General features: G+C 42.7%; 1 protein-coding gene across 1 annotated transcript in view; it reads left to right on the forward strand.

Annotated features, from left to right (window-relative positions):
- Positions 1–21,786, forward strand: part of bnc2 (basonuclin zinc finger protein 2) — a gene marked incomplete in the record, with an annotated part of 164,597 nt that overhangs the window by 64,006 nt on the left and 78,805 nt on the right. Inside the window, 1 exon segment of the mRNA XM_032535139.1 lies at positions 6,305–6,667. Within this exon segment, the coding sequence (XP_032391030.1) occupies positions 6,305–6,667 (363 nt within the window).

Below are 21,786 nucleotides of genomic sequence, written 5' to 3' on the forward strand. Positions count from 1 at the left end.
GCGTGTGCGTGTGCGTGTGTGTGTGTGTGGCTACACATGCACATCAGTGTCTGTGTTGGCACTAATACAATTGTAGTTTTCTCTCCTGACCTCATAAGTGAATTCTTTGCTTCTTGGAAAAACAAAATTAGCACTTGGAACACTTCATACATAATGTGTTATTAGGTCATGAATTGCCGAATAGACATTAGCAGATTGTGCTCTCAACCATTCATCTCTTTTACAACAAATATAGTTGAATGTTGTATATAACTCTTGAGACTTGAAGAAGACGGTCCGCTGGTGTTTCTTTTTTTCCTTGTTTTTTTTTCCACAAAAGTGCACTTATTCGTAGAGGCTAGATTGCAGTGATCAGTGACACAGACAATCATGTGGCTGTCTATCGTTTCTCTCAGACCTTTCGGTGCCCTCAACTGTGTCTCTCTACGTCTTTCTCCCTGTCTCCCTCTCTGCCGTTATCACAAGTGGAGGGCTGTTCCTGTCTGTGTCATATGATGTCTTGTGGCCCTTTAGTGGAAGCAGAACAGTGACAGTTCTATCCCCGTGCCATCTGATCGACACGCCATTCCTTGTCACATGTACTGTTATGGAGTGTGTGTGAACAGTTCTGTATGACCATAAATCAGGTCCCTCAGCCATGTGCTTATTCGTCTACTGTACAAAGACTGCACTCACTCTTTTGGAAATGCCACTTCCCACCAGTGAAAAATCAGGACTATAATTGTTATGGCCTGTTTATTTTAAATAATATGACCTTAAGAGAACAAAAAAGTCTCAGAGTTTAAAATCAGGCAAAAAAAGTTTAGATTACTAAACAGCAGACCGGTTGAACTCTAGATGTTTCTTTCACTTAGCAATCTAAAGTGAACCAGTGTCCTCTCTCTGCGTTCGAGAAGCATCCTCCTCAGCAAAGAGACACTCATCGACATTTTTCTACTGGCTTTAATAATTTGTTTCTGCAGCACATAATCACCATCACTGCACAAATTATGTTGTTCCACTTTCCTCTCTCTCTACTTTTACTTCTGTCCTTCCATTTGCCCTTGTTTTAGTGTGTAAAAGGCCAATTTGAAATGGGTTTTGCTCTGTTGTGATTTCATTCCATGAAAAATTATCCTCCCTGTAAAAAGAAAAACAAAGAATACAGAAAAATAACACAGACAACAAGCATCTTAATTATGACTTTTTGATGACATCTGCATCTGTTTTCTGCTCACTGTTTTGTGCTTACTTGAACAGGTTTTCTCACTTTGCATTGAAAATGGAAAGCAAGGTACTTTGCCTCTCAAGACTTAAGAGCGTAGCAAGGGGAATTGGTTTTGTTGAGACTGTCGCACCCAATTTCTGGGCTATTTGACCCATTAGATGTCTTTGTTTGGGAAACAAACAGGCAGGGCTGAAAGGTTTGAGGGGTATTGTAGAGTGGGATTTGTGATGGAGGGTGCCTTATGAAATACACTTGGAGCTTACGAAAAATGAAAAATGTTTTAAGTCTAACTTTACTCTGTGTACTTCTTTTTTCTCTCTTTTACCTGACATGCTCTAAAGGCTTTAGTTTATTTTACTTTACATTAAATTATCTTTTTAAACTATAAATCTGTACCAATTACAACTTGTATATTTAACTTGGAGCATGTTACAGCCATTCACACAAATTATATAAATTACACTATTATATCACTTTATTATACACCACAAAAATTGTTATTATATAAAGAGAGAGTTAAGAATTAAAGTTAAAAGCTTCATAGTTATATGCACAGAGGATAAGTTGTGTTGTCACATACTAAACAGACCTAATTGTTATTAGATTATAAACCAAGTCTGTTTCCTGTACCAAAACAGTTTAAAAATACAAAAGAAAGAAAGTTATGGAGACTACAAACCGAAGAAAGAATTAACTGACAAAGTATAGGAATTAATTAATTTATATACTGGATATCACTGCCAATGTACATCTGAAAGAAATGAAATGACTTAGAGTATAAAGGTATACAGGTTTTCCCTTCGCTGGCCTAAAACCATCATTATCAGATTTCAAAATTACTCAAGGCAATGCATTATCGAGTAAAGAACCAAAATACGATTGTGTTAAAACTGGATCAGGCGTCGCGGTAAAAGTGCCAGTCCACTACATATTCACTGTCAATTACACTGTGATTTTTACACATGTTGACACCCTTTTGACTCCTATTAAAAAGACTTGTTTACAGAGATTTACATAGGTATCTTTTATAACATTTCTATTCTCTACAAAGGCATGGACTAATGACATCCCCTGACCAGCATTTCCCAGATGGGGGTAACTTACACATTTGGGTAACATTCTCCTACAATTCTGACTCTAGAAATTTAGGCTTTGCTCTGTAACTCTTCAATCTTGACAATCCCCTTCTGGCTGCTTGGATTGTAAGATTGTACCCCAGACTGAGTGTGTAAGTCACAGGGGAATAAGGATGCTATGGCAGAGCTTTAACCTCATGCACACACTTGTATTGATCCATGCAAGCCTCAGTGACTGTTGCTACAGAGCTGGCTGCACTCTGTCATACAGGGCTCCCCCTGTCACTGGGCAGTGGCAGCTAAGGAGTACTACAACACATCACACACCAGTATCCAACCCACACCCATCAGCCTCTGGTGCTATCACACTGCCACCAACCCTGACCTCCCCTCCTGCCTCACCCAACCACCCTCACTCCCCCTTTTTATTTCCTTCTTTCTCTACCTCACTTTTCCTCTAATGAGTTGCAACACTGATAACGAGCCTGATGATCTTCCATTGATTCGGCTATCACTTGCTTGTCTGGTAATTGATCCGTAGCTGAGCCTCTAGTTAATTATATGGGCTTCGACATGGACCCTTGCCCCGGGGGGAATTCTCAAGTCCTGCACAATAATAGTTTTAATAAAGGAGCTTGTGAATCCCCTGCATCCTTTTTTCTACTCCCTTCCTGCTTCCCAGTATTTTAATCTTTCTATTTTCTTCTTCCTCCCAATTTCCCTTTTTAAACTTCCTCATCTCAGTACTTTTTACCTCTGTGTCTCTTTCTCGTTTCCTCTGTCATCACGGCCATTACCATCAGCAGAGGCAAAGGGGAAGGAATGGAAAGGGAAGAAAAAGAGGTAGAGTGAGCAATATTGGCTGAATCCACTCCTCCCTCCCACAAATAACCAGCCAGGTCAGAAGCTGAGCCACCAGCTTGACTTGAAACACTGAGTGCCACTCGAAAAAAAACCACAGACTCGCACATTTACAGACGAGGGGGAGGAAGCAAGATAGAGGGAGAAAGGGAAGAGCTGGAAAGCAAAAAGGAACCTCAGCTGCTAAATTGTCACTTAACATAATTAGCTTAAGCCTCGTGCATTACCTTTTCAATAAGTTGCTAAGAGCAGAGCGTGAGGTACTTGGACAGGAGGTGACACATGCTTCTGACGAGGTGCAGGCCACTATGCAAAAGATAGATTAAGAATAAAATAGAAAGCGGGAGAGGGGGTGGGGGGCAAGGGTGAAGTAAAAGAAAGAGAGAGCGAGAGAAAGAGACCTAGAAGTGATGAAAAACATCACAGAAGACAAAAGCAGGAATAAGATTCAGGCAGGGAGGGAGAAAAAAGTGACGATGTAAATTAAGCTTAAGACAAAAGACACTTTGCACATTTTCAAAGTGGTAAGACACACTGTATACTTTTCTCTCTGCTTGCAGAAACCCCTGATACATACCAGTACTTACCAGTGATAATCTCGGCAAAGGTTAATAGTATACTGCCATTAGTACATCGTACAAAAGGCTTTTAACAGACAACCAAGCAGCTGTCTGCAGCAATTTACCACAAAATTTGAAGTGACTTTATGTATCAGAAGCCATTTAATGCAGCCGGGGAGAGAAGTTCTCTGTCTGTCCTGCTCTTTTTTGTTCCTCGCCGGCAGAAAGATCACAGTGACATTTCCCTCTTCCTGCGGACCGAGGCACCTAGTCTAGTCATTTCTCTAATGATGGTGGGGTGAAAAACTGGGGTGGGGAAAAGGGGATTTAAAGGGAAGAGAAGAAGGAAAGGAGGATAAGAAGGGGTGGGATGTCTTCATTGTTTGAGACATGTCCTATGCTGTGTCAAAGGAATAATAGATATCCTTCCTCTTATTTTATTTTATCCTCCTGTGTGTCTTTTTCTCCGTGTCTGCCTCCCTTTACTCCTCCATCCCTCATTTTATTCCCTTACCTTTGCTGCTGTGGGGACCAATTTGGCTAAAATGGAACCTCTTCCTCATTTTTTTCTTAATTAAAATCCGAGAGCCTCCGCAGGGGGGTTTTCCTCTGTGTGTGTGTGTGTGTGTGTGTGTGTGTGTGTGTGTGTGTGTGTGTTCCTATGCATGCTGGTGGCAGATTGCCTGCGTTCCATTAGTCTTTCATTAGAGTGGGAGAAAATCAAACAAAGGCAGTGGATTTTTTTAGAGACATAAGTCTTTTTTTTGTTTTTTATTGCCGCCCTGCAAATAGATTAATTCTCAGATGTGATTAAAGAACATTTTTGTTAAAAACAATACTACAATTTCACATTTTCAAACAAAGAAACAAAAAGCCTACTTGATAACAATCTGCTAAGGTGCTTCTCTTCATGATGCTTTTTCTAAGGAAAAAGCTCTTTTGCTAAGCACCGTGTGTGTGGTTGTGTGTGTGTGTGTGGTGTGTGTGGTGTGTGTGTTTGTGTGTGTGTGTGGTGTGTGTGTGTGTGTGTGTGTGTGCGTGTGTGTGTGTGGCGGGATGGCCCCTCAGGGGAACTAAGTTTCTCGAGACGTGCCGCCGCTTAGCGCAAATGATAATAAGGAGGGGACAAACGCTCCCTCCACCTTACCCACGCTTGCCCCCACCTTTCTCCCCCTAGCAGAGAGGGGTGTGTGTGTGTGTGTGTGTGTGTGAGTGTGTGTGTGAGGAAGCATGCAGCGCGATGTCATTGAGCATCTCATAGTGGAGCGGCACAGTTGACTCAGTTGAGCCTGCACCGGCCCGACACACACATGCTCACTCGCTCGCTCTCACAAGCGCTCGCTCTCTCTCTCGCACACACGCAAGCGCGCGTGCACACACACACACACACACACACACACACACACAGGGCGCATTTCTGCAGTTTCGTTCCTCAGCGCTGGGCAGCGGAGTACAGAGATTCCAGAGAGAGAGAAGCAGGGAGAGAGGAAAGAGAGAGGACAGGCGGCACAGACGTCGAGCGAGCGACAATCTCAGACAGAGAGAGAGAGAGAGAGAGAGAGAGCGAGTAAGGGAGAGAGAAAGGAGCAGGAGGCAGGGAGAGCTGGATAGCTGGTGGCTCACTCCCACATCTCATCTTCACTTTGCTGGGACAGGCACAGAATTGATGGTAAGAGACGTTCATGCATTTTATTGGCTCAGCTGTTTGCTTTAGAAGACGCTTTTCTTGGGACTTTTTTAGTATTTAGAATCTTTTACTTTTTTTGAAAATACATTTTTGAACACAGATCTTGTGTGAAACTGTTTCTTTATGTTTTGCAATTAGTTGTTGGCTAATTAAAATATGCTTAAGACTCACTCATCACATTAGAAACAAAAATGAATGACAGATTTGTTTTTCTCCTTATTTGTGCATGTGTTTAGTGTTGAGTGTGCTGATAGCAGCTCACAGGTTGTTCAACTTTTTCTCTACTATGTTTCTGAAATTTCTTTAGGCTGATATTAGAACACTAGAATATCTGAATGTGTGCATGCATGCATGCAGGTAAATGTGTTTCATTGTGTTTGTGTTTGCATGTAAGTGTGTTTGAGTTAAGTCCAAGTCCAAGTCCAAAATGACAGATAGATTAAAGCAAAAAAAAAAAACTGAGGCCACAAGCAACATCGTGAACCCCTTCTCACTAATTCTCATGACCCCCCTTTTTTCTTTTACTCATTTATTCCTGCTCACCTTCTCATCAGCCCCCTCTTCTCCTCATCCTTCCTCACCTCAAGTGCTCCGCTCATCTTGCCCTGTCCAACATGAGGCCCCTGAGGAAATTCACGGCAAGCCCTCTTTTCTTTCTCTCTCTTTTTGAGAATTAACTCCACACACACTCCTCCGCCACCAGAGCTGCCAAGAAACGTCACACACACATCTACTCCCTCAACTCCCCTCTCACTGCTATCCTCCTCGAGAAGCAGGACCAGCGCAAGAGGGAAAAAAAAGCAACACGACCCCAAAAGAACCCACCTTCACTGACTTTTTTTTCTTCTCTCCTCCTTCACACTCCCACATCCATCCTGCCCTCCCTCTCTGTCTCTCCCTCTCTCTGTCTAAGTCCAAGGAGGCAGAGTTGGATGTGAGAGGCAGTAAGTGCGACACAGTCCCACAAGAGCCCAGCACGGACCCGGAGTCGCCCAGGCCACCTCCAGCTAAGGCTAACAAACCCATCGGCACCGCTGGCGTTTGCACGAGCATCCCCTCCAGTAGCCACAGTAGTAGCAGCAGCAGCAGCAGCAGCAGCGGAAGCAGTAGAAGTGGTCTGGGTGGCATTAGCATCATTAGCAGCAGCGCTGAGGGAGCAGGCGAAAGCTCCATGCAGTTCAGCACCAGACCGCCTAGTGCTGAGCAGCCGGGCTTCATGGGGACATGGCAGCAGCAGAGCACTGACAGCAACCTCCTCTACAGAATGTCCCAGCAGGTACGTCAACTCAGCCTTATCTCTTCCTCCTCTCCATCTCTGCCTCTTCTCTCCTTCCCTCTCTCCACGTCTTCAATCTATATTTAAGGACCAAACTTTGACATTTCTTCTCTTTGATGTATGTTCAGACATTTGCTGTTGTGATTCTTACTACCTCTTGGTTTGTGTGTGGAAAAAGAGAGTGTATGTATGTGCGTCAGTTAGGTAGTCTGTAGTAAACTTTGGGAGGGGGAGGGGGTTGGTGTAGGCAATGTTTTTGTTTGTGATATTTCAAATTCCATTTTGGAACTTTATTTCCCCACTTTTGGAATATATCTGATTTGATGTGTCCTAATGTTGTTCTACACACACCATGCCTGAAAGTGTTTTCATTCATGTAGCCTGTGTGTGTTCCTTTTTATTTTTATTAATTTAATGCATGAGTCATTTTCTGACTAATAACATATCTAAAAATAACATATTTTGTGTATTTGTAAAAACACACATTTTAAAAAAACTTCCACAATATTGGATAAGTCATTTATTTCACCGTTTGAGGGATTATCCCTTGTCCGGATTTGTTACATACATGCTTAAGTCTCCGTAATTGGTCTGTGAGCGGTGTGGACTTTAAAAGCAAGCAATAGCAGTGTTTTGGTAACCTCGGTGCCGATAAAGACTCGGGAAGGGGCACCCCTCTGGGACCGGCTAATTGACTTCATGTGGCCGAGGCAGGAAGCCCCTCGCGCGGCTACAGAACAGCAGAGGAGCCGTGAATGAACGCAGGCTCGCATGGAAAAATCATAATGATAACGGATAGCCTGCCCCGGCTGAGGAAAGTCCACATTTCCTCCCGGCATTACTCGCCTGTTATCGTGCATGTTACATTGAATATCGCTCTTTTTTTAGAAGCCTTTTTTTTTTTAAATTAATATTCTTTTAAAGCAGCTCCCAAGTTAGAACAAGAGTTATTTTTAAGGGAAGCGGGATTTTGTGGTTTCGTGGGATAAATGTCAGGTAAGGAGAGGGAAGAGGAGTGAGAGTTTTGTGCAAGTGTGTGTGCGTCCGTTCACGCGCACGTGTGTGAGGGGGAGACAGTAAAGATAGAGGATGGTTGTTATGTTGCAGTTAATCATAGCGGGACCTGCAGGCTCTCCGTACCATGCACATGCTGTTACACACTCGGGCCACAGTGGCTCTTGCGCAACAGCCGCGGCTCTGTGTGTGTGTGTCTGGAAATGAAGAGAAACTTATTCTGTCACCTTGACGAGATTAACAGCCCGTCATTTTTTTTTTTTTTTAAGACCGAGCCTATTTATTATCCCAGAGGTATTATCGTGAAGTGGCAAGGGTGTGTTGAGACTAAAACATCTATATGTAACTTAGGCTATGGAATACCACATTTCTTAAATTCTCATTTTCAATATTGTCGTGTTTCAAACAAAACAAACACACAAACCCCCTTTTCTACATTTCACTCCACAGCCATATCTCTACCTAAAGATGACATTTTTTAAATAAATTGCATCCCTGCTCTTTTCATTCAACATCTTTATTGTTAGGCCTATTATTTATTATAAGCCCCTGTCATTGAATGTTCCTAAAGACACGATTATAGGCTACAAAGTATTGATAGGTTTATTGGTTACGCCCGGTGTTTACAGAGAGGAGCGCGCTCAGCTTCTCTCCCGGTACGAGGCAGGTGGATGGGCCCCTGCGCTCAACATCTGCTGGGACCCCACGTTTGCATCCCCAGTCCTTTTTACAAATGCGCACCGTTGTTTCAATATAATCAGCTGAGGGACTCGCTGTTATTTATCCTTCCTCGCACCACTTAGAAGACATCTTCCCATGTTTAGTAGGCATGACATAAATTCTCCGAAGGAAGCCTGTTCCTTGACAGACTCGCCTTCTTGGAATCTAACCGATAATGACTTTGTGTTTGCCGAGGCTGGCGCACCCTGGGGTGTTGGAGGAGAGAAATGCGTTAGCTTGTGTTTCAAAATCTCCACTATCTCCCTTAAAGATCAACTAGGTGACACGAGTGATGCGGTATTGTGTCGTTGTTAGTCCAAAATTATATTTCCATCTGATCGATGGAGTCGCAGTGCGTTAAGAAGAGATGCGGCTGCATGTGGTGCGAAACAGGGCAACAGCAAGCCCAAACATTTGGCAATACTTTAGACATTCCATGTAACACACACACACACACACACACACACACACACACACACACACACAGCACACACACACACACACACAAACACACACACGGTGCTTAGCAAAAGAGCTTTTTCCTTAGAAAAAGCATCATGAAGAGAAGCACCTTAGCAGATGGTTATCAATACACACACACAAGGCAAGGCTTAAGAAATAAGAAATCAGAAAATAGCACTTTAACATGAATGCAGACATTTTCCTGCCGGGATTGAAATGACGTAAATAAGATGATGGTTCACAGCAGGTGTCTGATCATCTGGCTGCATAAACAATCAAACCAGTGATCGATGAAAGTAAAGAAAGTAAAAGCGGAGATTGCAATGATGAAATTATCAATCAGGAGATCTGATGTTTTTTTTTCTCCTTTTTTACGGTGTTTTATAACAATCAAGTCATAAAAAGCAGCACCTGTCTCCACCAGCGTAAAGAAAATTACCTAAACAAAATACATGTCGATTTAAGAACGAATGTTACCTCAGAATGTATCGATTTTTTTTTTTTGATTGGTTCCTGCATTCAAGACATTTCCATGTATTTTATATTTTGGCTGTAGCCTACTTGTGAATTTTTTCAGAATGAATAAATTAATGTATTTCCATATTTACTTAGGCTAGATGTTTTCAAGACAATGAAACATTTCCCCCAGAATATTTGGCTGGAGGGGACGCTGTTACAAATTGGAAAACAGATGAAAAACGTAGGTGAATTAAATCATTTTTTCTTGTGTTTTATTAAGTTTGGGGAGTTCAGATTGGATATTGATAATATATCTACATGCAATCGCTTTTTATTATGGCGCGTTTCGGTAAACTAACGAATTTAACAACAGTGGCGACAAGGGAACAGCTGCCAGCGAGTCATTTACACCTTTCATAACAGGCCTTGATTTGCTTTTAATCTTTGGAGAAACTTTTTTTCCCTAAGTCACGTAGCAGTAGATTCACTACCTTCATAATCCACCTTGAGTGTCAACCGGAAACAACACCAACAGCAGGCAATTCTAATGAAATCAATGAAATGGATTCGATAAATACTGCCTATTTTCTCAGCTTTCTAATGTTCAGAACGCGGCGCACATTTTACAAAACACTCCAAGAGGTAACGTTCACAAATGGTTTTTTTTCATGGAAACAAAAAGCTACAAACATTCATTAGGAGTTGAATTATTTCCCAGGCATTACGGAGTGATAATATTTGGAGCCTTAATTGACCCGCTGCTGTACATGCGTGGCTATGAATATCGACCCTTGCAAGTTGAAAACCCCGGAGTTAAGTGATATTACGAGCCTAATTGGTTCATCAGGGATGATTCCTTTACAATACAGCAGCCGCAGGCCGCGTCTCTTTTATTTATTTACCAAGTCGGAGGAATGTGCGAACCACTCGAGGATTAGAAAAGCTTGTAAAAAAAAAAAAAAAACCTTAACCTCCACCCGATGATCTGGTCTGCCTACCCAGTCTTACAGAAGAGCTCGGAGAGAGAAAATAAATCATGGTATGTCTTCAATCTGAAACTATCTCTAAAATGGCCTCTTCCTTTTCTTTTTACAAGGGTGCTGTAACGCGGCTTCCTTTGAAGTGCGACAGGTCGACTATGGGCCGAGACCTAGAAGAGGTACAGTGGCATTACAGCTTGCTTCTGTCTGCTCCATCTCACACATATCAATACAAGGCTTTATCATGTGGTCATAGGCCTATGCAAATACATGCTGGATTTTAGACAATAATAATATAAATATTAATAATAACATACATAATAACGCGTTCTTTATATTTTACATGCATTTTGCCCGTTTCTCAAAATAATCATTTGAATTTGAAATCGACACCTGACCCACAAGCTTGCATTTTTTTTTACCTCTTTCCCTCAGATTATGCATTTGCAAATTTAAGACTTAAAACTTTACAAATATTAAATGAAGATTAAAAAGCTGTAAAAAGGATTGTGATAAAATCTATATTGATATTTTTTTTTTTGTCAGTAATGTTCATTTTTCCCCCACCTTAATTAAAAGAAAAAATGGTGCAGGGTTTAAAATGTCTGTTTTTAATAAAGCATCAAATTGTTAAACAGCGTAGACATTTTGGAATTCATAATATAAAATATGTTGGCTTTATAGTTATTTACATTTAAAAAAAAACATCCTAAATATCTGCTCTGTCTAGATTCAGTTCTTAATATTTTCTCATGTTTTTATGTCTTGTGTCATGTTTAAACTTTTTGTTTGGTTCAGTATTGCAATCATACTGGTTGATTTTCCCTTATTTATATATTTCTTTAACGCAGTGCAGCCTATACAATCCTGTCTTTTTGTGTTAAACCTCTGAATGCTGTTAGCTCTCTGGACATGATGACAGACATAATAGTGGAATAACATGCTCTGCTTTGTTGTGTCTGACTGAAAAAATGAGGTTGATATTATCCTCTTCAGTGCAGATCACAGAACGCGCTAATCTGCCTATTAACACACTGATACACTTAAAGTGGTAAGTGTGTGTGTGTTTTACACAGTGGGGTACAGGCACGTTGCATGCATATGTGGTGCATATGCATTGCTTCTTGCCATAGTGTGGGACTGGGAGGTAGTGATTTGATGCATATGTGTAGCATTATCCACAGTCAGTGAATGAGAACGTGTGTGTGCGTGTGTGTGTGTGTGTGTTGTTACACTCAACTGTTATTATTCCCATGTCTGTCTTTGATGGGTCGTTGCACACAGAGCATATGGATGTCTATACGTACATGTATCTGGTGTCATATGTGTGTGTTGGTGTGTGTGTGTGCTCTGACACTTAAGTTTACATATGTTCATGTGTGCGTTAAGACATTTGTGTCTGTGCTATTGCCATTTATTTTTCTGAGTGGGTGGCTAAAGACTCATATGCCAGTTGTGTGTCAGTGAGTGTGTGTGTGTGTGTCTGTGTGTGTGTGTGTGTGTGTGTGTGTGTGTGTGTGTGTGTGAGAGAGAGAGAGAGAGAGAGAGAGAGAGAGAGAGAGAGAGAGAGAGAGCAGTTTTGTGGGTTTGTGTCCTCTCCCTTTGAGTGTGTGTGTGTGTGTGTTGTGTTTCTGTGCGTTGGCTCTGGTTCCATGTGTGTGTGGGTGCGAGGTGAAGTGTCTCTTGGCTGGCCTTGGCTGGAGAGCTGGAGGAGAGCAGAGGTGAAAGAGGAGATTTACAGAAAAGACACGCACCACTTCCCCCATTACTAATTTTCTTTTTCTTCTTCTTCTTCTTCTTCTTCTTCTTCTTCTTCTTCTTCTTCTTCTTCTTCTACTACATCTCTGTCTCTCACTGCCTCTTCTTCTCTCAATCGCTTTTCCTTCCTCTTCTTATTCCCCACACCTCACCCCTCTACTTTTCTCTCTCTTCTTCTCGACTCAAACTGTATCTCCACCACCAGTCCTCCGCATGCTAAGTCACAGTGTTTTATTCTGCAGCTACTGTCTTTATACAAAGGGCTTTTGAGATTGAACCTGTGTAACAAAAGACCACTTTTGGTGTTAGGATTAACACTCATAATAAGACAAAAGGACAAATGTCAGGAGCACATTGTTTTTTTCCATAAGGAGTGACTGGGTGTGCCACTCAATCAGCCTGATTGGAGAAGGTTTAAAGCTACTTTTTCCACCACAACAAATCCCATAGCACCTGTCCCTCACCGTAAAGTTTTAGTTTGCTCTTACACTGTTTAATGCAGTTATTGCTACTGGCCTTTTTGAAGGGAAAAGATAACATAAGCAGCGCTGGGAAAGGCCGCTGTGGTGTCCGTCAGCGGGCATCTCTCTTTGTGTCTTTGTGCATATGCAGCAATGATGATGTGAGTGTTTCCTGAAGGCAGCATTATTCTTGCAAGAGAGAGAACAGAAATGGAAGCGTAAGATGGAGTGGGAAGGTGGCTGCAGTAACTTGTATATTTACTGTATGTGTGTTTGTGTGTGTGTGTGTGTGTGTGTGTGTGTGTGTACCATTGAGAACCCATCTAGTTTTGAAGAGTAGTAGGAGGATGTACAAGGTCCCATTCATGCTGTGGTCCCCACTATATTTACCCAGGCACCAACTAGGGAGATATGACGTCCATAACATTTTTACTTTTAACTTGTTTTAACTGGCTTTCTTAAATCTGTTTTTATTTGCTTGCCACCAAGCATGTCCTTTCATTTTTATTGAAATTTGAAGAAACAACAATATAATTTGTTTCCCTGTTACATCTACAGTACATTAGGTTTAAGTGGATAAAAATCACTTTCCATAATTTTAATTCCATCATTTTTTGTGTGGTTTTTGCGGAGTATTAAAATGTCAGAAACCCGTCAATATGACTTCTCATGCAGACCCCGCGGTTCTTTCTTTGCCACACCATTTCTTACTATAAAATCCTTTTTATAAAATTGAATTTTTACCCTTTTACTTTTAGTACATGCATTAACTGCCCAAAAAAAAAAGAAAATCCACCCCACACATAACCACGATCACAAGTGTCCTGGGTCAGACAGTAACCTCTATAGCCGTGAAGTAATGCCCTGCAGGACCAGTGTTATGGGGAAGCACTGACCCTGACTCTGTGTGCGATACCCGGGGCAACAAGCGATCAATAAGCATCATGTGAGCATCACTAACGGGTTCCATGTCAGCTGTTTCCTGTTTATCCTGAGGAGACGGCCGCCTTACTGCCATGGTGAATGCCCAATAAAAGGGAGGATACAGAACGTAGAGATGCTATCATGAAAGTCAAAAGGCTTTCTTTATCATATGCCTGGCAGGGCAGCTTGCTGTGCGTTCTGAATGTGTACGAGCATTGAGGTTTGGTAGAAATGCAAAGCCATCTGCTCTTATCAGAGGGCTGAGTGGTGAAATCTACTATAGCTGAGATTTTCCCAGGGACTTCTTTTAGTCCTGTGTGGGCATGTGCACGTAAAAGGAAAGAAATACAATATGTAGTTCCTTTTTTTATTTATTTACTGTTATGCGAGTTGCTATCTACAACATAATCAATAAAGGGGTATTCTGAATAGAAATCTCAACCTGTAACATTAAGGAAATTCATGTGGCATTTTTGGCTGTTGGTTTGATTAGTTTTAGATGAATAGCAGCACTAAGAAAATTATGTATAATATTCCCTATTCCAAATACATACTAATTGTATGGAAAAGTGTACATTTTCGCTTCATATTTTTCACATTTTATTTGTTGGTTTTTGCAGATTCACTGGATATGTTCTAGTTTAATCAAATATGTTTATTTTTCTCTCCCACTACTGTTTTTCCTTTTTTCTGCTGATGGCTGTTTAAGCAACACTTTATACTCTGTTTTTCCTTCTTTCATTTTCTAAATTTCTTCTTCCAAAGGGCTGTTAGTTATTTGTCTTTGGGTAGTTTCCTGCAGTGGGGAGAAGTCGTCGGTGTGAAAAGGAAGTGTGTGTTTGAAGGGCCAGTCGCTCAGGATGTCACCACCCCGCCACTAATGAGGGGGACATAAGCAGCGGGCCAGGGCAGCAACACACAGACACACAGACACACAGACACAGACACACACACACACACACACACACACACACACACACACACACACACACGGTAGGAATGCAGCAGCTGTCACCAAGGTCTAGGCAGTTATGAAAGGGTTGAAGTATAATTGTGTCTTCCCTGCGTGTGTGTGTGTGTGAGTGTGAAGTGGCAGTACCCGGGGTCGAGGGGGTGTTGAGAACTGGGAGGGGCCCATGTTGGCTTTGGTGACCCAGAGAATGCCACTGGCAGCGAGGATCATCACACATAATTGACTTAAGTGAAAAGAGAAGGAGAGAATCAGAGGAAACATATATTTTGCTGTAGTATTTTAAGACATGGCCATATGGCAGAGACATTGTTGTGAGAGGCTGTTCTTTCCCGTCCTGTATCCAGAGGAAGGTGACATTAGGTGTGACCTGTGCTAAGTGACAGGAACTTGGGCAAACTTTCACCACGGCTTCTCCCTTTTCCTGTTATTCCTCAACTCCTGTTATTTTGTTATCTTTGGAGCTGCGCCAGAGCAACGGGCAAATCGACAGCCTACTATTTTTACATCCGTCTTAAGGACCCCTGTCTGCTCGCTCTGCCTGCCAATTTGCCCCATCAGCAATGGCAGCGGAGAAGAGCTCTCAAGGCACCGAGGCTTTCATTTTTCTGTTGGCGGTGTGGCTAATGCTGTCACTATTATTTGAAAAAGCACTCAGGGTGAATTGCTATTATTATTGTTAAAACCATCATCATCATCAGGCTTATTTATGGTTATGGTTATGGTTAATTATGGTAATTTTGTTCAGGGCTTACAGTTCACTCCATCTCTTTCTTCTACTAATCCGTTGTACTGTTGTTTGTGTGTGTGTGTGTGTGTGTGTGTGTGTGTGTGTGTGTGTGTGTGTGTTGTGTGTGTGTGTGTGTGTCTGTACTGATATTTGAGATTGCGCAAATTACCAAAGTTGTTGGTAAATGGTTTCATCAGGTAACAGTGAGTGATTATGTCTGCAGTTCACATGTGAGGTGAGGAGAACTTGTGTGCACACAGGCAAGAACAAATGTTACTTCTCTAAATGCATATGTTGAACTGTGGCTTGTGTGTATGTATATGTGTGTGGGTGGTGTGTGTTGTGTGTGTGTGTGTGTGTGGGCAAGGACAAGAGAGCCCCCCCCCACCCACTATTTTCTGTATCATTTCTTTCTCTCTCCATGTTTTAATCTCCGTCTTTTCTCCGCTCTGTTTGTTCCGTCTCTAGCTTGCCGTGGAGATTTGATTGCTAGAGGCCAGGGAGGATTTTAGGGAGGTTCTGGAGAAGGGAGGCTTATGGTACAGGCTGTGGTAGGCCGTAGCCAAAACACACACACACACACACACACACACACACACACACAAACACACAAACACACAGTCCTACAGGCAAATATACCTGCTTTCACACACTCCTATTATGTCTTTTCTTTATACTTCTTCATGTGTAAATTGCTTCCTAACTTGTCATTTTAACTCTTTGAAAAAACTTAAGTCTAAACTCATTAGCTACTTTTTGTTGTGAGCAAAGTGTTAAAGCAACATGTGTAAGCGTTTGTTTGTGTTCTCTGCTGACTTTGTAAAGATGTTTGCGCTGTTGGATTAATAACATTTAATGGCCACTGTTAAATGCAGCTGCCTTGGCATCCCACAGTTCGTGTTTTTCTGGCAAACTAAAACTCTGGGTGGCTTTTTGTTTTTGTGAGTATGTGTTATGTGTATATACGCAGTGCAATGAAATACCACAGTGTGTGTGGGCTGGATGGGAAAGGCATTGTGTGTGTTGTCACTGTGCATACCTGTTCACACGGCTGAATTGAACTTCTCTGCATTTGAGCCGATCACGTATTGAGCAGCATTGCGTTTCACTTTCAAACAATCTATAGTGTCAATTAGGTCGCAAATGATCTAATTAGCCTACTGTGAAACACATCAATTGGTCTGACCCTGTATCCGCGGCAACCAGCCAGAGGTGGGAGGCCACCATGCATGACCTCTGGCACCACACATTGTTGGCCATCCACCCCTTGTGACATTCATTGTGCGATTGAAGTGACGGTTTCAGTCTTTTAAAACACGACAAAGTGAGAATTCGTGTAAAGAAAAAACACTGTTTTTCAGTGTTTTAAAAGATGTGTTGTTGACACACACACGCACACGCACTTGTGTAGGTGCACACACACACACACACACACACACACACACACATACACACACATGTATATACTTGCTTTCTCCATGTTGATGTTTTCCCTGTAAATGACCTGAGCTGCCTCTTCCATTGTCGGGAAACGCACTCAGCGTTAAGTGCTTTGTTGGAGCACTGTTTGCTGCATGATGTGTGTGACTCTGACTGGCATTTAATATTTAATGGCATTTAATCCATTTGATATGTTTTCTCCAAATACAAAAACACCACAAAAAAAATCTGGAGCTTTTGTTTCCTTTATCCAGGCCATTACTTCACAGCTTGTTGATCAGTTTAGATTTGTTAAGGGTCGCAACGAGGGATTTATCACACAAATTTACTGCTTTTTTTCCGCACGACCTTAAAGCTGTTTTACTTTAGCATTTGAGTGTGGCGAAAACGGTGCCTCATGAGGGAAAAGATGATCCTTTAAGCCTAGTCAATTGGCGACCAGATATAACTCAATAACATAAATCATATAAATATCATAAGCAAACAGCTGTGAGATTTATTGCAGTAAAAAGTGAAATGAGAGCAATTAAAGAACAATCAAGTTTACTGGATACAGCAGCAAAGAAAGATAGCGCATTATGACAAAGAAGAGGAAAAGGGGCTGGCAGCTTGTGCATCAGTCAGAAGGTGAAGAGGAAACTCTTTGAGATCAATTGAGAATAGGCTGAAGTCACAGAGGCGATTAGAGGCGTCGACTTGCCTGTGTTGTAAATGCTGTCAGATCTGTTAAAGGAAGCCTAATACCTCTCAGGTTGAAAGCTGTAATAACATCAACTGCAACTGGATCCGCAGGGAAGTGCAAGCGAGTCTGCGTGTGAGTGGAAAAGGAACGGAAGGAAGACAAGTGTGTTAGTGTTTCATTGTGTGTTTTAAGGTCTAGGTGTGTTTGAGTGTATATGCGTGGTAGAAAGCAGCAGAATCACGCACAAAGGCCAGAGCCGCGGGGTTGCTCCTGGCATTTTTCCGGCCACCAGATGCCTGTCACTGCTTTAAGAAAAAAAAGAGCAGGGGGGGAGAAGGGATGAGGAGGGGAGAAGGACAAAGAGGAGGGTGGGAGAGGTGGGTGGGGGGGCACCGCTGTTCAAATCATGTCACGTAGCGCTAATTCATCCAGCCTTATTAGAGAGAGGGAAGGGACCAGAGGGCCTCTCTTAGGACAGGGCCCGGGCTCAAACACCCACACAGCCACACGCAGATATATGCATACAATTATTGTCTCCGTTTTTTTTCTGGTACATACTTACACACCGATGCAATTTCTCTCTTCCTCAAACACTCAAACACATGCACACATATATACACACGCACACGCACACGCACACGCACGCACACACACACACACACACACACACACACACACACACACACACACACGTAGACATACATACACAGACGACACTGGCACATGGTGCAGTGCGGGGGCAGTTTGGGGAATAGAAAATTGCCTTCTCAGGAAGGCCCTGGCCAATTAAGGACCTGACCGTATTGAATGTCAAGTGTTAATTTAGGTTACCCTTCCCTCCCTCCAAACCCCACCCTCGAACCCCCACCCTCACCCTTCATTTTCCCAGCAGTGGTGGTGTGGGGGGGGGGGGAGGGAGAGGGAAAGGCAGAGCGTGCGTGTCGCAGAGATGAGCAAATACATGTCAAGCCAAAGTTGATTGCCTGCACCGTATTATGTGTCGCAGGCAAGTGGCAAATGTGCTCCCTCCTTTTAGCCTCTCGTGTAGCCCCTAAGGGACGCCCTGATGGTAGGAGGAGGAGAGAGGGAGGATTAACTGTACCGCAGTGATAAGAATGGGGGGGGGGTTGTTATACTGGGGAAGAAGGGGGAGAGGGGGCAGAGCAAAGGGGACAGACAGGGAGAGAAGTAGAAAGAGGGCACAGGGTTTGTTTGATCTCATAGGACTGGGTGGTGACTTTGATAGTCTTTTAATTGCCTTCATTTTCGCGGAGGTGATGTCCCTGCCAGACACTTTCAGAGTAAATAGTTTTAAATGGAGAATGAATACGTTTTCTTTAAAGTTTAGAGGGCCATTTATTTAAAAAAACTATTAACTTTATGAGAAACTTTAAATGTTGTCAATGCGATGGCTGTGCATTACACTCACAGCTGTTGGCATGTTCTAGGGGCAGACAAGGTTGTTTGTGAGTTGGGCTGATGGTAAATGCCCACCTCCTTACCTCCATGATCTAATAGACATCCACTTAGTCTTAATGGGCAGATTCCCTTTCTCCTCTCGTGATGACTGTTGCACTCTTTAAAGGTGGAATTGCCTGCTTGTCTTTCCTATCAACCGCCCCCCACACCCCTCCTTCTGCTTCTGTATCTCATGTTCACTACCTCTCTCCTAGGATAGAGGGGAGTATTTCTAACAAAATAAATATTATGCATTGCTCGCATTTACACCAAAGCCAATTCTGCCGCTTTAGCCAGACCTCTGGCAACGTCAGTGAGTCAAAGGCTCTTTGTTTTACATTCACGTCCATGTATTATACGTCAAAATCTGTGCCTGAGTTTATCTGCGTATGTGCGTGTGTGTGTGTTTGTGTGTGTCCAGTGATAGTAGTGATGTTGTGAAATTGAATAGAGAGAGTGAGTATTGATCATTTCCCCCTGTGTGTTATTAGTGCCTGCTGCTACTGACAAAGAGAGCATGAGCCACCCGCACAAAACTGAAACACACACACACACACACACACACCACACAGCCATGTTCATTCAAGAAATACAGTATGTTGTTTGCATGTTTTGACAACCTTAATACACTGCGTCAACAGGAGAAAAGTATACTTTCCTGCCACATAATATTTTATGGAAATATCAACATTATTGCCCAGAAGTGGTGGTGGAACCTGTAAAATTACAGCTCCTGCAGTGTTATGACAGACTGGGTTATGTCACTGACTTATATGCGTCAAGGGTCTTTTTAAATTTTTGTCCTCTCAGCTCACACACACACACACACACACACACACACACACACACACCACACACACACACACACACACACACACAACACACACACACACACACACACACACACACTTTACGTTTCTTTATATTACTATGTTTCGTCAATCTAAGAAAACAAGACAACATTGATATAACACCGCTATATGAAGCACAAAGTCATGGGGAAGTTTAATTCAATCTCTGATCACTGATATCCAAACAGCCATCCTTACAGGCCTCCAGGGCCAGGAGAAAGGGAGGGTGTTAAAGCCCAGTATAAGTGCTTCATCTCTGGGTAGCTAGTGATGTCTGCAGGGCCTCTGGAGTTCCAGTGGTCAGACAGGACTGAGAAGTCTGTCAAGCCCTAATTGATCACCCTGACCTGGGGAGCTGAGGATAAAGGGAGAGGGGCGTGGAAGGATGCAATAGATAAGGCTGAAGGGAAAAGAAAGAAGGGAAAAAAGAAGAAATTGTGCGACCGGTGGCTTAATCTCTCTGGACTCGCCATTTTCCCCCTCTGGATGATAGATATAGTAGACCTAGCGAGTGACAAAGATGGATAATGCAGGCATCTGGGGTGATAGAGTTATAAATTAACACATTACTAGACCTTAATGTGGACTACTGTGGACGACCCCACACCAACATCATCAACCCTCCAGGCACACACACACTTACACACAAACACGCCTACAGTCTCACTGATGCGTCGAGCTGAGCTCTGGGTGCGGATTGTACTCCTCAAGTGGCATTGATTTGTGAAAGTGCTGAATTAGCAGAAGTCCAGCTGCTGGCACTTCTCTACTTTTTTTCTTTATTTCTTTCCTTTTTTCTGTATTTTACAATTTTGCTCTCTTAACTTCTCCTCCTCACACTCTTTCACTCCTTCTTTGTTGCTCTCCTCGACTTGCTCAATTGCTGATTCTTCCTCTCTTTGTGCTTCATTTTCTTCTCCAGCACTTTCTTGCCTCCTTTCTCTCTGTGTGATTGACTCACTCCTTTACCCAACAACACACTTTTTGCTCCTTCACAAGTTCTACTTGCTCTCCTCTGTTGTCCTGGCAAATGCCTCTTTATATTTTCCACCTTTTCTGTCTCCAGCTGGAAGGTTTCAACTAAAAGAACAGTTGTTTTTTTCTCTTTCTTGTGGCCCACACAATACTGCCAGCCAAAACTGTTATGTCCCTGACTTTGAGACTGGAAGGGAAGTGGTGTGTGTGGGACTGGGGATTGGTATTTAATAGCCAGACATACAGAAGAACTAATACCCAGAGCAGTAGTAGCCTGCACATTGTAAGGCCACACACAGTGACAAGGTCCTACTTAACTCGCTGTATTTAAAACTCACCCGTCTCCTGCAGCGCAAAGCAATGGCTTATACATCTAGAAGCTAACCACAGTGAATTCCACTGGTGTAAATGTCATTTAACAACAAATGAGTGCTTCTGGAAACTGAGCAGTGCACAGTAAGGGTCACTGGTCCCTCTGTCTGCTGAGTATGTAGTGGTGTGTTGTACTTGGGCTTATGAGTTGGACAGACTGTCTGGCTTTCTGAGTCCGAGTCAAGGCCCCTAGCCAAGAGGTGAAGATTTGTTAGTGTCTGCTCCATTATCACCCATCACTCTCATGGTTTGTTGTATGTGTGTGAGGAAGAGACAGGAAGGAGAATAAAGAGACTGTCCCCCTCGTTCTTGCTCGCTGTGGTCCAGCCCAAACAGTTACCATCTGGTGACCAGTGACTGACCCTTTTCTTGTCCCACACACACATAGACATATACACACTGAGTGCCGGACTGCATCCAAGTGATGACTGAGTGACTACCCAACTCCCCCATCTCCTCCCCTGCCGAGTGTCCGTCTCTGCCAGACCTCCCAGGTCCCTCCCATCACTGCACATGATTGGTCGATGAAAGGTTGATGGGCGACTGATCTGTCCACAGCTCCAATAAAATGCTCAATAAAGCACCAATCCTGGCCCTGACAGGGCTGATAAAAAAACACCTAAGAGGAAAAAGCACCTAAACACACATACAAGGTACACACGGGTACAATCATACACACATAATTGTGGCCCAAATTAAGCGCATATCTCCTTGCTAGTTAAAACCACATTGCTGTTTAATTGTCCTGTGTTGGCTGGATTTAGTTCGGCCTCTTGTGCTACAGTCAGAGTGACATCTGGCGGTTTGATTTAATTGTGTTGTAATCTTAATATATATATATATATATATATATATATATATAT

This window comes from Etheostoma spectabile, chromosome 2 (assembly GCF_008692095.1).
Source record: "Etheostoma spectabile isolate EspeVRDwgs_2016 chromosome 2, UIUC_Espe_1.0, whole genome shotgun sequence".
In the NCBI taxonomy this organism is placed as follows: Eukaryota; Metazoa; Chordata; class Actinopteri; order Perciformes; family Percidae; genus Etheostoma; species Etheostoma spectabile.